The 19,787-nt window shown below is 34.0% G+C and overlaps 1 protein-coding gene across 2 annotated transcripts in view; it reads right to left on the bottom strand.

Moving 5' to 3' along the window:
- Positions 1–19,787, bottom strand: part of NCAM2 (neural cell adhesion molecule 2) — a 545,626-nt gene that overhangs the window by 70,909 nt on the left and 454,930 nt on the right. For both annotated transcript variants that reach the window (XM_070455106.1, XM_070455107.1), the window contains exon 12: positions 14,015–14,188. In XM_070455106.1, coding sequence (XP_070311207.1) covers positions 14,015–14,188 — 174 coding nt within the window. The remainder of the gene's footprint in view (positions 1–14,014; positions 14,189–19,787) is intronic.

Below are 19,787 nucleotides of genomic sequence, written 5' to 3'. Positions count from 1 at the left end.
ATAATGAAATCCCCAAAGTTTCTCACCTGAGATTCAACTTTTGTTGTCTAAACAGTTAAAACAAGAAACAATACAAGATAGCTTTTTAACTTTTTTTTGGAGAGAGGAAAATTCTCTTACTCCTTTCTTCAGAAGCTTACAACAGGTTTGGATAAAAATAAAAGTAATTTTTTAACTTTTATTTCCATAATGCAGAATTTTGACCTCAGTTATTCTTTACATACATAAAAATAATATTTTGGGATGATTTCATTATTAATGCAAAACATCTTCAAGTTTTCTTAAGTGGTTTATGCAAATACTCATCTCAGTTCAACTATTTTTTCATTTACTCTTGAAAGTAAACATTTTAGTTTTGCACAAATTATATTGTGTTTAAAGGTTCCATTAGTTGCAAAAGAATATGATCTCACTTTTTAAAATTACCTTAAAGATTTTTATAGATCATAATATATAAGTTGTTTAAATACATGCTATGGGCTTCCCTGGTGACACAGTGGTAAACAATCCATCTGTCAATGAAAGAGACAAAGATGTGGGTTTGATCCCTGGGTCAGGAAGATCCCCCTCGTGCAGGAAATGGCAACCTACTCCAGTGTTCTTGCCTGGGAAATTCCATGGACAGAGGAGTCTGGTGGGCTACAATCCATGAGGTTGCAAAGAGTTAGACATGACTGAGCAATGCACAGATATAAATATATATACTATTAATATAAATAATATTTAGGGAAATATTATTTATAATAAATAATTCAAATGAATATATTATTTGATGAAGAGTAGAAAGAAAAATTAAATAATTATGTACTGTTTGTGTTGGGCTTTAACTAAAACAATATATTGATGACACTATTTTAAAACCAAAGCTCATCATTTCTGAATTTATGTAACTATTTTATTTCCTCTACTGCTTTTTATGTTCTTTTTCACTGTGAGCATAAACAGTTCATAAAAACAATAAAACAATTTAACAATTGTCTTGAATTAAATAGCTTCTCCTTGAAATATACTCTTTGCTAAAATCTTGTTTTAAATATAGAATATTTTCACCAAAATTATTTTCATAAACTATTCACACTTTTTACATTTAAAATATAATACTTCTTATCACATAGAAATTATTCATCTAAAGGAGTTTGACTGATTTTCTTTAGGATCCACTTAGTACATAAATGATGACAGATAAATAGTTATCAAATTTTTCTTCTATAATCTAAAATAATAAATTTTTATAAAATACCCATGAGAAGTATCTTGAATGACTACAAGTAATCAGAATATTATTTTTTCACTCACAAATATGCTAATTTCCAAAAATGTCTATACCAACAAAATTACTTTTTATGTTATAAACTTTTTGTTTTTCTCCTTTTTTGGGGGGGTGGGGAAGGAATTAGGAGCTGAAGTTAAGCTTTTGTAACTAAATATCCCTCCCTCTCTGCACCATGGCTATAAAAACTCTAAGCCTCATTTTAGCTATTTAACCTCTTAATAAATGTTATTAAGTCTGTCTAGTCAAAGTTAAGTTTTTTCTAGTAGTCATATATGCATGTGAAAGTTGGACTATAAAGAAAGGTGAGTGCCAAAGAATTAATGCTTTTGAACTGTGGTTTGGAGAAGACTCTTGAGAGTCCCTTGGATTGCAAGGAGATCCAACCAGTCCATCCAAAAGGAAATCAGTCCTGAATATTCACTGGAAGGACTGATGCTGAAGCTGAAGCTCCAGTATTTTGGCTACCTAATGCAAAGAACTGACAAACTGGAAAAGACCCTGATCCTAGAAAAGACTGAAGGCAGGAGGAGAAGGGGACAACAGAGGATGAGATGGTTGGATGGCATCACCGACTCGATGGATATGAGTTTGAGCAAGCTCCAGGAATTGCTGATGAACAGGGAAACCTGGTGTGCTGCGGTCCATGGGGTCTCAAAGAGTTGGACAAGACTGAGCAACTGAATTGAACCGAATATTTATAAATATTTTTTATGTTAGCAATTATGTCTTGTACTTATGATTCTGAATGTTTTACTGTGAGAAACTTTTTACTGTAAGAAACTTAAGGGCAGAACACATAGCACACATTTTGTATTCAGTCTCTTGCCCTCACAGAGCCTACATATTTCAAATGCATAATGAGACGTCAATAAAGAGTTTCTGACTTGACATTTTAAAACATATGCTCAATAAAAGCTCACTTAAAAAAGGATCCAAAAAGGACACTTTCTGAATCTACAGTTGTTATCCTTGATCCCTAATTTATTCAATTCATTCTTGCATTGTTGAATATTTAAAGAACATTTTACTTCTCCAAATAAAATGTCTTGTTTGTTCAAAGAATCCACCACTCAAATTCTATTTGATGATAAGTCATTGAATACCTAGACAAGACCAGATGTGCTGCATCCTTCATTTCACAGATAAATAAATGGGGGCTCAGAGGATCAAACAGTCAAAAAGTAGCAAAGCATGGATTCTATCCTAAAGCTTTGCATTGTCCCACACTTGTATCTCAGACTGTAAAACCAGAGTACAGAAAATCACTGCAACCAAGGAATCCAAAAAGCCCTCATAAACTCAAAAGTGAGGAAAATGTATCCTCTCTCAAAGACATGGGGCTCCCCTGATAACTCAGTTGGTAAAAAATCCACTTATAATTCAGGAGACCCCAGTTCGATTCCTGGGTTGGGAAGATCTGCTGGAGAAGGGATAGTCTACCCACTCCAGTATTCGTGGGCTTCCCCTGTGGCTCAGCTGGTAAAGAATCTGCCTGCACTGTGGGAGACCTGGGTTCAATCCCTGGGTTGGGAAGATGCCCTGGAAAAGGGAAAGGCTACCCACTCCAGTATTCTGGCCTGGAGAATTCCATGGACTGTATAGTCCATGGGGTCACAAAGAATTGGATGTGACTGAGTGACTTTCACTTTCACTCAAAGACATTAATTACATGTGAAAGTAAAAACTATGAAAAATGATGATAATTCTGCATATACTTTTCTTCCAAGATTTAATTTAAGCTATTAGAGGGCAAAACTTCTTTCTCAGCATATTTAACTCAGTTATGCATTTCTAGGGCTTCCCAATGTGGACCTAGTGGTAAAGAACCCTCCTGCCAATGCAAAAGACTTACGAGACGTGGGTCCGATCCCTAGGTCAGGAAAATTCCCTAGAGGAGGGCAAGAAAACCCACTCCAGTATTCTTGCCTGGATAATCCCATGGACAGAGGAGCTTGGTGGGCTACAGTCCATAGGGTTGCAAGCAGTTGGACACAACTGAGGCAACTTAGCATACAGGAACGCATGTATTTCTGGGTTCTCATTAGAATGAACAATGTAAATCCATACTGATGATCTTCACATATTGCCAAGATGATCTTCACATATTCTCAGCACTGTAAGATGGACACAGCTCAGTGATTTTTCCTACAGTTCACAGGAACACATTATAATTACAGTAAGATGCAATAATGAGAGATTCAGAATAAAGTTAGATTGAAAATCTGATAATTAAGAGTTCTTAAGTTTCTCACTGTAGGAAAAAAGACATTTCCTTCTGCCTATTGTACATTTTGGGCAACTAACTCTTTCATTTTTATGTATTTTTAAATACTAAATTAGTTTACTTTATATACTATACATATAACCTTATATACCAAGGTTCCTAGCCACATTTCCAAATAATGTGGAATGACTGATCCTGCTTGTCCTTTATGTTCTTATTTATCCACACATCCAGCCAGAAAGTTCAGAAATTCTACCAAAATGTAAGCAAGATTCTGAATCAATTCACCAGGTGCAGTGTGGGGAGTTTGTCTCCCCCAGAGTTTTTAGTTTTTCTAAATTCTTTCTTCCTCCATATTCAAGGAAGTTTTATACTATTTTTTTAAACTCATTACTATTCAAAATTTCTCCTACAGAGTATTTGCTTATGCCCTTCATTTCTAATCAATTGCTTGCTATTTTTGAATTGTGTACATTTCTTTTTGAATTGTGGTTTGCTCAGGGTATATGCTCAGTAGTAGGATTGCTGGCTCATATGGTATTTTTAGTTTTTAAAGGAACCTCCATAATGTTCTCCATAGTAGTTGTATCAATTTACATTCCCACCAACAGTGCAAGAGAATTCTCTTTGTTCCACACCCTCACCAATGTGTATTGTTTGTAGATTTTTTGAAGATGGCCATTCAGCCCAGTGTATGACCATACATCATTGTAGTTTTGCTCTGCATTTCTCTAATAATGAGAAACCCTGAGCATCTTTTCATGTGTTTGTTGGCCATTTGTATGTTTTATGTGGAGAAATGTCTGTTTAGGTCTTCCATCCATTTTTGATTAGGTTACTTGCTGTTGGTGTTTTTTTATGTGGTTTTTTTTTTTTTTTTTTTTTTTTTTATATGAAGCTGCATGAGGTTGTTGTATGTTTTGGAGATTAACCCTTTGCCAATTACTTCATTTGCAAATGTCTCTCCCATTCTGAGGGTTGTCTTTTAATCTTCTTTGTGGCTTCCTTTGCTGTACAAAGCTTTTAAGTTTAATTAGGTCTTATTTGTTTATTTTTGTTTATATTTTCATTACTGTGGGAAATGGGTGTCAAAAAGGGTCTTGCTGTGATTTATGTCAAAGAGTGTTCTGCCTGTTTTCTTGTAAGAGTTTTATAGTGGTTGCCTCACATTTAGGTCTTTAATCCATTTTGAGTTTAGTTTTGTGTATGGTGTTAGGAAGTGTTCTAATTTCACTCTTTTACAGGTAGCTGTCCAGTTTTCTCAGAACCACTTATTGAAGAGATTGTGTTTTCTCCATTGAATGTTTTTGCCTTCTTTGTCATAGATTAACTGACCATAAATGTGTGGGTTTATTTCTGAGGTCTCAGTCCGATTCCATTGATTTATATATCTTTTCATGCCAGTACCATAGTGTTTTGATTACTGGTGGTTTCTCATAAAACTAAAACTAGAAATTCCACGTGACTCAGTATCCACTCCTGGGAATATGGCCAAAAGAAACCCAAAACCATAATTAGAAAAGATACATGCACTTCAATATTTATAGCAGCATTATTTACAATTGCCAAGATATGGAAGCAATATAAGTGTTCATCAATAGGTGGATGGATAAAGAAGATGTGGTGCATACACACACACACACACAATGAAATACTACTCAGTCATAAAAAATGAAATTCTGCTATATACAGCAACATGGATGGGCTTGGAGGGTATTATGCTGATACATCAGACAGAGAAAGGCAAATATTGCATGACAGCACTTATAGTGGAATATAAAAATCACAACATACTAGTGAATACAATAAAAGAGGCACAGACTCACAGATATAAAGAACTAGTGGTTATCAGTGGGGAGAAGGAAGGGGGAGGAACAATAAAAGGATAGGTGATTGAGAAATGTAAAATATTTTGCATAAAAAGTACATTACACAGCACATTCCACAATATTAGCTAAATATAGCTAATATTTAATAACATGTATTAATGGGTTATAACTTTAAATGTCGTGAACCACTAGATTGTATATCTGTAAAATATAATGTTGCACATAAATTGTACTTCAATTTTAAAAAGTTCTTTTCATGTGTTCCTGTGTCACAACAGGGATCAGTTGTAGAAATCAACATCTTCGGCAAAACATTCCAAATGGAAGCAGCTTTGTGGAATACATTCATTCTTCTGCTGTGTGAAAAATATGCTGTCCACTGACATGGCAAAATCACCAGATTATGCACAGACATGATCTATCACTAAGGAGATTTTCTTCCTTCTCTAATGATAAGTGAGCCAGTAGCAGCAGCACATGTCATTCAGTGGTTTAATGATGCCGTTTCATATGTGATATGAAGGCATCTTCATATATGGGGGGAAAATTAGGAATAATTAAGACCACTTTTTAAGGCTTCCCTGATAGCTCAGCTGGAAAAAAATCTGCCTGCAATGCAGGAGACTTGGGTTTGATCCCTGGGTTGGGCAGATTACCTGGAGACGGGGAAAGGCTACCCACTCCAGCATTCTCTCTGGAGAATTCTATGGATTGCATAGTCCATGGGGTCGCAGAGAGTCGGACATGACCGAGCACCTTTCACTTGACTTCACTTCTAGACCACTTTTTAGAGGAAGGTAAACAACTACCTCCATTTTCTCAATAGTCTACTATGTCTATACTTTAAATACATCTATTATTTTAAAATCCTATAATATATATTTAAAAAATCTTAGTAGGTAACATGAAAGTTTATTAATATATTTATTAATATAATATATTCTCTTATTAATATAAAGAGAATTAGGTTTTATAGGACGGATAAGTACATAGCATTAGTTGCCAGAAAAGCCTGTGCAGTCATTAGAAACTGCAAAGCAAGATGAAACAACCAACTTGCTTAAGTGGTTTTATTTATTATAATTCATCTTCATGAAAAGTGCAAGTATTAGTCACTCAGTTGTGTCTGACTTTTTGTCACCCCATGGGCAATAGCCCACCAAGCCCCTTTGTCTATGGAATTCTCCAAACAAGAATATTGGAGTGGGTTGCCGTTTCCTTCTCAGGGAATCTTCCCAACCCGGGGGTCAAACCTGGGTCTTCCACATTGCAGGAAGGCTCTTTACCACCTGAACCACATTGGCAGATGTTTGGAAATGGTTAATAACATAGTTTTATTTTAGTGTAAGCAAACTTAGTAATTACATGATGCATTAATTCATCTCAGGTGATATGGAATATTGATAGGTTTACACAATATGGTATAAAAGTTCTCAAATGTGTGGTCAAGATGGAAAGATGACTCATGTCTTAATATTTATATTATGAGGTGATTAGCTGGCAGGCAGAGACTGGTATAAGCTATACTGATTAAAGATATGCAAAAGAGTATAAAATATTTCTAATAAAATATAAATCAATTTTTACAAAGAAGTTCAAGTTTATATTGGGATGTGAAGGATGGACAAAAAAAGAGTGAAATTCAAGCATGACCAAAGAAAGTAGAATGTGTGTTTGGCACAACAAGTGGGCTGGTTTTGATGTGCCAAGTATTTGTTTGAGGGAATGTTATGAGATTAAGAAGAAAAGACACAAGAAGCACACACAAACACAAAACACATATTTGCATATACATATATGTATACATAGTATTACTGATCATTTACTAAATATGATTATTTAAATTATATTTTTTATTATTTGATTGTAGAAATGGAATTATTTTTCAGATTACCTTATGCACTCTAATTACTGATATTTTACATATCTTGGAATGTGAGCATCCTATTTTAATGTCACTGATATATGCAATAGTGATTTTTAAAAATGACATTGACAAAAATCAAAGCAGAATACTATTAGTTCAAAATGTTAATCAGATCTTAATATGTAGAAAACTGGAAGACATGAGATAGCAACAGTACGACAAAATAAGAACATTATCTCCATGGTCCACAGATGATATTAAATTGCTGAGAAGCAGAGCAGTGTCAGTCTCTGAAATCACTTCTAATGATAGTCCATGGTGTTCATCCTCCCTAGGAGGATGTTACTATCAAAGAAGGCATTAGAACCTTTCCAACAAAAGAATCTTGAACCATTTAGTTTATAAAAGTAAAGGTCTATACTCTCTTTAAACTATCAGTATATTTATAAACAATAATAGAAAAATACTGTGTATTATAATACATTTTATTAATAAAAATCAAATAATTTTAACAGAGTTAAATATTTTGGGGCATGATTTCAAAAAGTTTAGGGGAACAAAATTTAGATGTCTTCTGAAGGCCCCAATCATTTAAGTTCACTATCCAAATAATCATGATGCTTAGGCCACAGGGATTGCTCACTGAATTAATAAGAATTATTAAGCCATATTCCAGTGAAGACTTTATTTACACTGCATACTAACATATCCAGAAGACTGTATGTTTGAGCAGTGAAATGGATTCTATTTTTTTTAAATTTCTAGGATCTATGAATACTTTCATCCACCTGTGGATTAAATTCCTATAAAATATTCATGAAATAGTCACTCCCCACAAACATCTTTCCTGCATAAACTAATTCCATTTCTTCATAATCTTTATTTCTGTGATTCATAAAATTATAACCACACAGAAAACTCATTAATTTTACAGAAAAATTTTAAAAAAATGTATTTGTATAAAAACTTTCTCATTAGAGCAGAGACAAGGCTGAGTATGGAATTTTGTATGAATCTGTCTCATCCTGACATACGTGAGGAAGTTTCCAGCAGACAAGGAATTTTACTTAACACTGCTATTTCACGCAATTTTCCTCTTAGCTTAGTTCCCTCTAAACTTTGTTCTACATAGTTTAAATTCATTAAGATTGCAATTATATATAAATTTGTAATTTAGTTCGAGTTCTTTTTATGGGCACAATGGAAACCGTCCAAGATATTCCTGTTTTGAATTTTAACATACAGAAGTCTTTCCACTACATGCAAATTAGAACAGATTTCCTTTCACTTAAAATATGAAATTACTGTGAATTACTTTTTTCTTTCTTTCTTTGCAATTCATAAGAGTTTACTGCACTTGCATTTAACATAGACAGATGGTTTTTGCAGTCAGTTTCTCTTTTGCCTTTCACCACTGAAATATAGCCATTTAGAAATGATAGCCACTTTTCTTTAGGCATATTTATGTTGGAAATAGTAGAATCATAAAAAGTATTTCTTGAAGAGAATCTTAAAAAAGTACTAGAGCTTATTAAGTTTTAAAAATCTGCAACAGTTTAGAGCTAACAATAAATAATGATCATTTTAAATAATTTCTAAAATTGAGAAACTGAATAGTATATGTGGAGGGAAATCCAGTTTTGCTCGGGCAATTGCAAGTAATACAGATTCAAAGAAGTACTGGAATAAAAACATAAAGTGTAATTTGGAATGATGTCAAAATATATTTTAGCTATTGAGAAACTAGAAGATAAAAACAAGCAAACAAACCAAAGAACCCCTTTAGATCCATTTCATCACAAGTGTAGGCAAAGAAGTTTGTTGAGAAATGGTATATTACAGCATTTCAAACATGAGCTAGCTATCATAGATTCATGTCACTGGGTCACATGAATCCTTTACTCAATCATTATGAAAGATATCTGCTAATATATCATGAAAAAGAAAGTATATAGCAATATGCGTTTCAAGAACATACATACAAAAGAAAAAAACACAAAGATTAGAGGGGGAAAAAGGAAATTCATTTTTAAAGTTAAAATAAACCACTGTGTATATCGTTTGAAAGAAGCAGAGACAGAAAGGACCTAAAAGTATGCTCACATTATATTCAGGGATATGTTCTGAGGTGTGTTTCCAAAAAGAAATGTAAAAGGAAATTTTTAAGTAGCAAAAGCATATTAATGAGTTCTTTATTTTTAATGGTACCACAATATAACATAGGAAATTACTCATAAATTTAGGAATGTCACAACTTAGATAACATCATAATATGGCAAAATGCATTAGAAGAAATATGTGTAGGGGATTAGTTTTGTTGAATTATGATGTTGATTCTCATTATTCTTCTTCTATACTTTAAATAATCACTGGCATTCTTTTAAAATACTAACAAAAGCATAACGGTTTCATACTCAACAATGACTATGGAAGAAATTTTTATAGGTAATAACATTAATAAAATGTTTCCACTAATGATTATTCTTTTTGAGTTTACATTCAGATTGAAAGAGGCCTAATCTGTACATTTTCATTAAAAATTAATTGACAATTTAATAGAATCATGACCTCTTACATTATTATGTATGCTGCAGACATAGCATTATACATATACAATATGTTCCTCAATCCCCAATGAAGAATCCAGGAGCTGTTGAATAAACTGATCACAAGGCTTGAGAAGCCCTGTCTTTGCAAACAACACCTAGTGTTTTTTTCCTCTCACTTTTTAGTATACACATCTAGACAAGGATCACCAAATATCTGAGAAAACTTTCCAGTGTGAATGACACAGAATAAAATAAATAAAAACAACAACAAAATAAGTCTGGGAAAAAATCAGGGAGCAGAAACAACTTTGACAACAGACTATCATGAAGGATTTAGAAATTTTAAAATTGATAGCAAACTAAAAAATATAAATGTTAAAGTGAAAAAAATATAGTAGGACAGTACTAATCTTCAATCTGCTTCAATTTAAGCTTCTATTCAAAACAGTTTGCTGATCTATAGACACAGATTTATATGTTATAAATCCAAACATATACTTCAAAACAATTTTGGAAAATATGCTTACTAAATGCTACTTTTCAAAGAAGAAAGTGGCTTTTCCTACCATATAAATTTATTTTTTTCTTTTGAATTTTAATTAAAATTGATCTTTCACTAATACTAAAACCTGCATTAAAAGCTTTGAATTATATGTAACATGAAGCATGCACATAATCTTAACCGTAATGTTTACAAACTAAATAATTCAATGTTAAAATTGCCATCAATAAATTAAAATATACACAATGAAGTTGCATCCTGCAAAGCCACATTTAAAGTTCAATGGAAATTTGCGATGAAAGGATTGAAAAATCCAACAGGGTATTTATTTCCAAATTATAGTCTATTATAGCCCTTGATTAGTGAAAAAGGAAAGAACTTGGAAAAGTAAAAGTTTCAATTCAAAATGAATTTTTATTTAGAAAGTGCTCTTATGTTCAAATAAAAATTATCTTCCTTATTGTCAGTAACAAAGGGAAATTCTACTATAAGTTTAGACCTAAATAAAGCAAAGTGTATAATAATTTTGGTTTACACTGGAAGGACTTTTGTGTGTGATTCTAGCTGTGATTTTATGTGTGGTTTTAAACATTTCACAAATCAATAGGAATAGATTATGCTATTTGAGAGAATTCTTCTCTGTTAAGAGCTTGATATTTTAAAATATTAATTTTTCATTTTCAGTTTGAAGGCTGAAAATTGAGTAGCTGTTTGCAAGATTATTATTTTCTCTTCATTTGTGCCCAATGAGGTATATAAAACACATACAAAATGTTAAATGATATGGTAATGAATATGTCATGTAGCCCTCCCAGTCAAAAAGTCTTACTCCACCTGTAATACATTATTTTCACTTAAAGTTAAATGTTAGGATGACTCACATTCCATATTTGAACAGTTCAGTTTTTGATATCTGATTTGCTCACAATGCTCTATGTTTTGAAATTTAGTTTTGTGTCACATCAACGATTGGGATAATCAGTAAGGGTTTAGTTAAGCCTTGGAGAAGAATATAATAATAGGTCCAGTCTTCAATTGCTCTCTAAACCAGGTGCAGAGTGAGCAAGTGAAACTCACAGAAGATTAATTAATGAGTCATTTAGAATCACAATCCACTAACAGGAAATTTCCTACTGAATGATGTCACAATCAAGAAAGAGCTGCTATTTATGTCTAGGTTATGATATTGGCAATCGGAATCATATACATGAATAGTGTATAATGAATTGTAGATACACAGAAAAGTAACTAAACAGACACTAAATTAATGTAAATTAGAAGAATAAAACCACTCTGAGGGCAATAAGATGCAGTAGCTGAAATGTTCATGACCATATGCACCTACCTTTTTACAGATAAACCTAAATCAATCTAAGAAATGCCTCAAAGGCAATAAGTACAATTATGTTCATAAAAATCTCAAACTTTAAGATGAATTAATAGCACAAATTATAGAACAAGTATACAGTAATAGCATTTTTCATTATTCAAAAATATATGAGTTCCTTAAAACATCTTCAAAGTATATAAATACTTTGCTGTGGAAAACAATTGAAAAAATAATGCTAAATAAGATTGTAAATTCTGAGGTTTGTGTATACACATATTCATAACTATACATAGAAACAAACATTACAGATTTTATTATGTCTCACAACTCAAACTTCAACAAAATTTTGAGCTCTATGACATGAAATCAGCCTTTTAAATTTTATTTTAAATATATACATGATAGAGAGGATATTATAGTACATATGGACATTTCAGCTAAGATGCCTGGGAGTAACTCAGACAGTTGATAGTTAGGGTTTGCCTCAGGTTACAGACACGACTGAGAGACTGTCACTATATATACTATATATATAGTATAATATATATATATACACACACACACACACACAATATAATGTAAGAAATATGCAGTTCCTTTCTTGCCACTCATTCTGGGGAAGAAAGAATTTTAGCTTGAAATCACATCCAAAGCAGGTGTGACAGTGAGAGAATATTGTAGGTTGGCCAGGGTATAAGAATAATTCTAGGCATTGTTAAAAGGACCTAAACTTGTCTAGTGACAAAAATGTGAGCAAGATTGAAGTGTCCCTTTTAAAGGAAACTATTACGACTCAATGAAATATGTGTGCTTAAGGCAGAAAGTTTAAGTCTAAACTATCTCATATATTCTAAAAGTCAAATTATTGATGTAAATTTTATAGCAAACATAACCATCATTATGCATTCCACATTTCAAAGTTCTATTAGTATAAAGCATTTGCAATTCTGATCTTTATGTTATTTTGTATCTTTACCATATCTTTATGAAAATAGTACAACTCCTTGCTAAAGGGAGAACAAATGCCAGACACACATATTCTAGATTGCTAGGATTGGTCCTAGTGGGATTACCCTCTTTGTGGAGGGTCTGGCAATGTAATTATTCTGCCAAGTGCAATTTCTATAATGTCCAGATCTGACATTTCTTATCTTCATATCTGTGCCAACACAGATGAATCGAGAATGATTTTATCTGTTCTGTCTCCATTGTCCACTAGAACACTTCACAGGAAGGTTCATGCCTTTTATAGAAACCTTACATCATATATGTTAGGGTCAAGGCACAGCCAGCAGAGGGAAACTATGCAACAATACTTTCTTTACTATTTTATACTATCACTGCTATTTTATACTATTTTATTTATCACTATAAATTATACTATTTTATAATATCACTGCCCACAAGATATTATTCTATGTCCCAATTGTGCATATGTATATAAGTCGCTCAGTGATGTCTGACTCTGCAACCCCATGAACCGTATCCCGCCAGGCTCATCTGTCCATGGAATTCTCCAGGCAAGAGCACTAGAGTGGGTTGCCATTCTATTCATCAGGGCATCTTCCCCACCGAGGATTGGAACCTGGGTCTCCTGCATTGCAGGAAGGTTCTTTACTATCTGAGCCACCAGGGAAATACTATATCCCAATTAACAGAGCTCAACTCTGTTAATATATTATTTCCTGTTTAGTTTCTTCTCTTAATAGTGGCAGAAATATCACACATTCACACGAGGAAATGCTACATAAGTGGAAAGAAGTGTTGTAAACTGTTCTAACTTCTCATATTTAGCTAATTCTATTAATCAAAATGTCATGACTCTCAGTAAAAATCTGAGCTTTTCAAACATAATTTTGAAGTAAATGTTAGCATGCAAGGTCAAGTTGTATAGGTGGCTTCATAAGTATATATGCAAGGCATCTATATTTTACAGTATGACTTTCATACCTACTTGTGAAAGAAATATTATCAATAAATGAAATTTGATAACTGATAATATTCAGCTTTCAAGTGTAACATGTCACCAATTTCTTTTCCAACACCCAAATTTTAAATACAAACTTTTTCCCCTTGGAATTAACCTTCAGTGATTTTGCTCAACTCATTTTTTAAATCTTAGTTTTGGCCATGCCACGCAGCTCATGGGATCTTAGTTCCCCAACCAGTGGCTGAACTCCAGGCTATAGAAGTGAAAGTGCTGAGTCTTAACCACTGGACCTCCAGAGAACTCCTAAAACTCTTTAAACTTTACTAAAGATGGAAAGTTTTCTACTCTTTATTAAAGAATTCTTAAGAGGAACAGGACAGTGGGAATTTCTCCCCATCCTATCTCATTAAAATAAAAATAGGACATTGAAGGGAAAATAAAAAGCTAATCATACAGGTATATTGAAGATCAGCTTGGATTAACCAACATGCTTTGAAATCATTGACTCACTTTGAACTCCATGGGAGCGTACTATTTTCCAGGTTTCTGATGCCACTTCTTTGACATCCACTTGATAGTGATTAATAGGCACACCTCCATGGGAGTCCGGCTTGCTGAAAGAAACCTTGGCTGTGGTCTGTGACAGCTCTATAATCTTCACTCCATAGGGACTTGATGGAACATCTACAAAGGAATAAAAACAAAGGAAATATAACCCAGGTAATGTGGATGGCCATTATTAAGACTTACGGTGCTCTGAGAACTAGGAATAAAGGAAAATTGCTGTCTCTATCACTTAATATATTTGAATTACAAAGCTTGCACAAACCACTGAATGATCTCTTCAAGTTACAGGAAAGTATACACTAGTTTATATTTATTACTGTAGAAAATAGTCAATTCAATATCAAATTTCATTGATAATTATACATTTCCAATATAAATTTCATTTATTAAGGGAATAGTTTTACTTCTTTCTTTACTATCCAATATAAGCATTTTATTTCCATTCAAGAAAAACAAGTTCATAAGTGTGTGTATGTGTGTGTGTGTGTGAGAGAGAGAGAAGGCAGGTACAAGTAAAAGATAAGAAAACTATATTTTATTGAATTATTAACATAAGTAATTATCTTTAGTGAAAATGTGAGATTTATTTTCTGTTTATAAAAATTATATTAATAATTTGGCAAATGCTTAGAGAAATTGTCATGAAATAAAACTTTAAACTATCTTAAAATTTTCCTTATGACTCATTTAATTAAAATAAAGTTAGATATTTAAGTTTTAATCCTTTAGTTGAGATAGTTACATTTTAATCCCTGCAATTAAAGGAAACAGCTACAAAATCTTTTTTCTACATGTTTTTGTAATAATCCTTTACTCATATTACTTCAAACTCAAGAAGATACCCTTGAGAGGATATCCTTGGGTGAAACTTCATTTTATTTTCTAGTACACAAAGCCTTGTAAAGAATTATCTGAAAGGCCAACCAGGCAACAGGAGAGTGTAAGAGAGAAAAAAGTCTTGAGGAGGAAATAAATGAAACTTCTGCTCTGAAAACATGAGCAATTAGAGACAAGTTAAACATTAAAGGAATTTCTTTCTGTCCCTTCTGACTCTCAGTCTCACTCCTTCTTCAATATCACATTTGAACAAAATCATAAAGATTAGAAATATATATAATTTAGGTAAATTATATATAGGTATTTATAAATATATAAATTAAGTATATAGTTCCATCTCGGGAATCAACTTTACAAAAAGAAAATCACTTGATTGAAAATAATGAAGTAAATGTAAATTCTTGTTTCAGTATAATCAAACATTCATATAAAAATCTCTAATGGCTGTTGAGTCAAATGTGCCTTATTTGCTAGAGTTAAAAGAGAGCACTGTAGATCACATAAAAAAACGCCTTACAAATGACACTGGGCAAGAGCCAAGAGGTCAGGTTTATGGCCTTTTGGATATTAATATTGTAAAGAAATGCAACAGTGTACATTTCAGCTCTAATTAGTGACTGCAAATTATTTGGAAATCCTATGAAGTACATTATACTAAAACTCTAAGGTTCAGAAATGTGCAGAATATTGATGCACCCCAAAGTCATACAACTATGAAAATATTACCTGGAAATAGATATTTTAAATTATCTTAATAATTTATTTAAACTGTCATATATAAACATTACTATAATTTTGGGGGCTTCCCTGGTGGCTTAGATGGTAAAGCGAAGTTTCTTTAATTGCTAGGTTATAACCAAAGGTTCTTTTCATCTATAGGTTTGAGCTAAAGTTTGCAGAAAAAGGAAAACACACACACATTGATTGTTCCACATAAGACTTACCCCATGTTGAGTGACTCTGTAACTCAATTAGGACTAAGTTGGGCATCACAGCAATAACATTTAGTTTGAGGACACATTTCAAAAGAAAAGGTTTAAGTACTAGTGGAGGCTGGAATAGTTTTCCAGGTGGTTCAGAGGTAAAGACTCTGCCTGCCAATGCAGGAGATGTAGGTTTGATCCCAGGGTCAGGAAGATCCCCTGGAGTAGGAAGTGGTAATCTGCTCCAGTATTCTTGCCTGGACAAACCCATGGACAGAGGAGCCTGGTGGGATACCGCCCAGGGGTCACAGAGTTGGATATGACTGAGAGGCTAAGCACGCATGCAGGGAGAGAGAGAAGTGATTCTTCTGGCCTCCCACCTTTGACCCTATGGAATGTACACAGTTTGGGGTTACTACCCTAAGTACAGAAGTATGCACCATTTGCTAAGCTGCACACTCAGACATGGTACAGCCTTTAATCCTAGCATAAGCGTACCATCACAAAAGTATAGGTGAGTGGGTATTGTTTCTATCTATTCTCAGACCTCTTAACTTGGTTTTCATTTATATTTATTTTTTGTTGGCCTCTTCTTTCTGTTACCTGACTAAAAAGAAAAGTGTGCTTGTAATTTGCAGCTCTAAAATCTTCCATCCTGATTTTATATGTCCAACTACCCACTGACTACTAAATTATGAATTTCTTGAGGAAAGGAAAAAAATATTTGATATATACAATTTTTACATGCAAGCATATACACACACACATATATATATATATATATATATATATATATATATATACAAGATGTACTGTTGAAAAAAGTGATGGGCTATACTCATGCCTCAGGAAATATATGATAAATTTTCATATTTGAAATATATGAAACAATTTTCACATATGAAATATATGATACAATTTTCAGCAATTAAAAATATGATACAGAGGTACAGACTTTGGCCAAGTGAATAGTGCCTGACATCTAAACTAACATCTCTAATTCTTCTCTCCACTTTCTCAATTGTTTTATAATCACATTCATTCTTGATCCTACCTCTGATATATACATCAGCCTTTGTCACAAAGTTATTTTTATTTTTCTTGCATTTTAATTCTTAAGATGAGAAAATTCTGGGATACGGTGAAGGACAGGGAAGCCTAGCATGCTACAGTCCTTGATGTCACAAAGAGTCAGATAGCACTAAGCGACTGAACAACAAAATCTCTTCATTCCTGCTTGCACTGTGAACTCCAAAGCCTACGCCCCATATGCTTCTTCCTGCAATGCCATTAGTGGCTCTCAGCTTCCTCTTCTATTGGACAGCCCACCAAGTTAGAATCCATATGGCATGGAAATACAAAATCAATTTTTCTAAAGCACCACTCTGATCACGTCACTTTCCTGAGGAGATATTCAAGAGCTTCCTCCTCTTTACAACCTCAAACTTAGACTTTTCCGTCTGGCTTTCAAGATCCTGAAATATCTAACCTCACTGGGTGTATTAAAGCAGAAGATCACATTTTAAAAGATGATCAAACACAACCCAGTGTTTCAAATGGGGCTTGCGGATGTTGAATTTCATCTACAATGCTCCCATCATTGTTAGCATAGCTTTGTAAATTACTTCTTAGATCCTTCCATCTCAATAACTAATGAATGCCACCTATCACTGAATGAATAAAAAGGATAATTGTACAAACACTTTATTTACATTTACTTTTCCTTTTCATCTCCACTAGTACCAACATAGGATTGGGTGAAGAGCCTGGATATATATCATCAGAATCTATAAATCCAACATCTGGTCTTTTGTCAGCTGCAATCTTAGACATGTCTGTTAATCTTTTCCACAGTCAGTATTTTTCTCCCCCAAAATGGAGATTAGAATAATGTCCATGCTACAGATGTTACTTGCATTAAGTAATGAAAAACATGTACACCAGAGCCTGAAATATATTAACACTAAGCACTTAGTAAATATTAGTCATTATAGTTTTGCTCTCCTTCCCTGAAAACCACATTCTTACTATCACTTTATTTTGTATCCATTGACATCTTTCAATATTCAGTCAAGTGGTAGGTAAAAGATACAATACTTAGATTCAGCTTAGAAATGTTTGCTGTGTATAATAGCAAAGAGTGTCACTGGTGTCACTGTCCAGGAGTCACATAGGAGCAGTCTGTGAAGTTACTGTATGATTCTAGGCAAATAAAACTCATTTGTTATCAGTTTTCTTTTAAGCAAAATGTTAATAACAACAGCATTAAAGTTTCTGTTGTGATGGTAAGTTAATGGGGATGTATATCACAGGGTATTGACAAATATCACTCCACTTACCCTTTCTTCAAAACAGCCCTCAGTGTCTAAATAACATTGATACAAATTTTGATATTTATCCATATGTCTAAAGTCACAGTTTGATCAAAGTATAAGGGAGAAAACAAAAAGTCTTTCTTGGTCACCATTTTTACGTTATAACAGGTAAAGGAATAATAAGAGGAGTTGCTCCTCTGACTTTAATTCTGATAAAATAAAACAATACAATTAAACAATGAGAGAGTCATTTCCTAGAGAAGCTGAAAAGAAGTCCAGGGGTCCCCAATGAGAGAGGGGTCTGGAATTCTCAAGGAGGAAGAAAGGACAAACTTTTTTGTCCTTCTACATTCCTTAGGATTATATAACAAAAATGTATCCTGCTTGAGGACAGTCTCTGGAAAAAACCTTCTGGCTAATCCTGTTATCTTAAAATGTTAATTATGGGAGTAGGTCTAGTGAGGTCTTTACAACCTCAAGACATCCTTTATAACTCCATTGCTAACACTAGCAAGGGGGTACTCTTTCTACCCCCTTCTGATGTCTATGTCAGAAGCTTTTTCTATCTCCTTTATACTTTAATAAAACTCTATTGCACAAAAGCTCTGAGTGATCAACCCTTGTCTCTGGCCCTGGGTTGAATTCTTTTCCTCCGGAGGCTAAGAATCCCGGTGTCTTTTTGTGATTCAGCAACAACCTTTCATCTTGGGGGCTCGTCTGGGATTCTTCAGGACAAGGTGAGGACGCTTGGAGCTCTAGTTCTTTGTTCTCCTAGCGAACACATTTTCCGCTGTACTTTACTAACTCTACGGTGAGCTTCTGTGAATGAATGAAACACCCTGCGCGAAGCAAGTGAGGAGCCTTGCTCTGCGGTTCCGCGGTAACCTCATAAGGCTTATGGCAGAAACGTGTCAGGGGTTTATACCGATCTGCCAATGCCAAGAGGCACCCAATGTCTCCTTCAGGAACTGATCAGAAATGGGCAAAGCATGTGGACCGAACTCTCCTTTCTTGGTCAAACTTTTCGGTCTCTTTGACCATTTCATAACTCCTTGAGAATTAGAAGTACTAACCTAATCCGTCAGATCATAGACTTTCAAGGGGCTTGTGATCTATGCTGTTGTTGTGTACTATGACTTAGGTCCCAAACTTGGATTGGTAGTCAGGAAATGCATAGCCTCGCTCGGAATTGAAAGTTCGGAAGTTAGATGGAGCTCTAGCTACAAGAGCATCCCTGAGGTTAAACATTACACAGATTGGAACTGCAGTGGGGTTTTCCCTTTGGTAATGCTGGCTCTTAGTGGGCCAGAGAAGGCTCTTAGACTGGTGTGGTGACGCTTGGAAGGAACATTTCAGTTTTATGTTTGTACCGGTCTTATTGTGATCAGGAATATACTCAAGGTCATGCACAGGCACTCAGGTGACAAATGTTTCCCCCAGCGGTCTTAGCTTGGGAGGCATTCCGGAAGGTTACTCTGCACCCTGGGTAGCATCAGAGGCAAGCAAGGTTTTAATGGTGAGGAGCTGGATGTCAGTCAGGGATACCATTAGGTCTACCCTGGTGCATCTCCATCCTGTCTTGGTGATAGAACTGGGAGGGATAAGTGCCTACATCAGTAAGGGACAGACTAAGTCCAACAA

This window comes from Odocoileus virginianus, chromosome 25 (genome assembly GCF_023699985.2).
Source record: "Odocoileus virginianus isolate 20LAN1187 ecotype Illinois chromosome 25, Ovbor_1.2, whole genome shotgun sequence".
NCBI lineage: Eukaryota > Metazoa > Chordata > Mammalia > Artiodactyla > Cervidae > Odocoileus > Odocoileus virginianus.
This window is presented reverse-complemented; position numbering and strand designations above follow the sequence as displayed.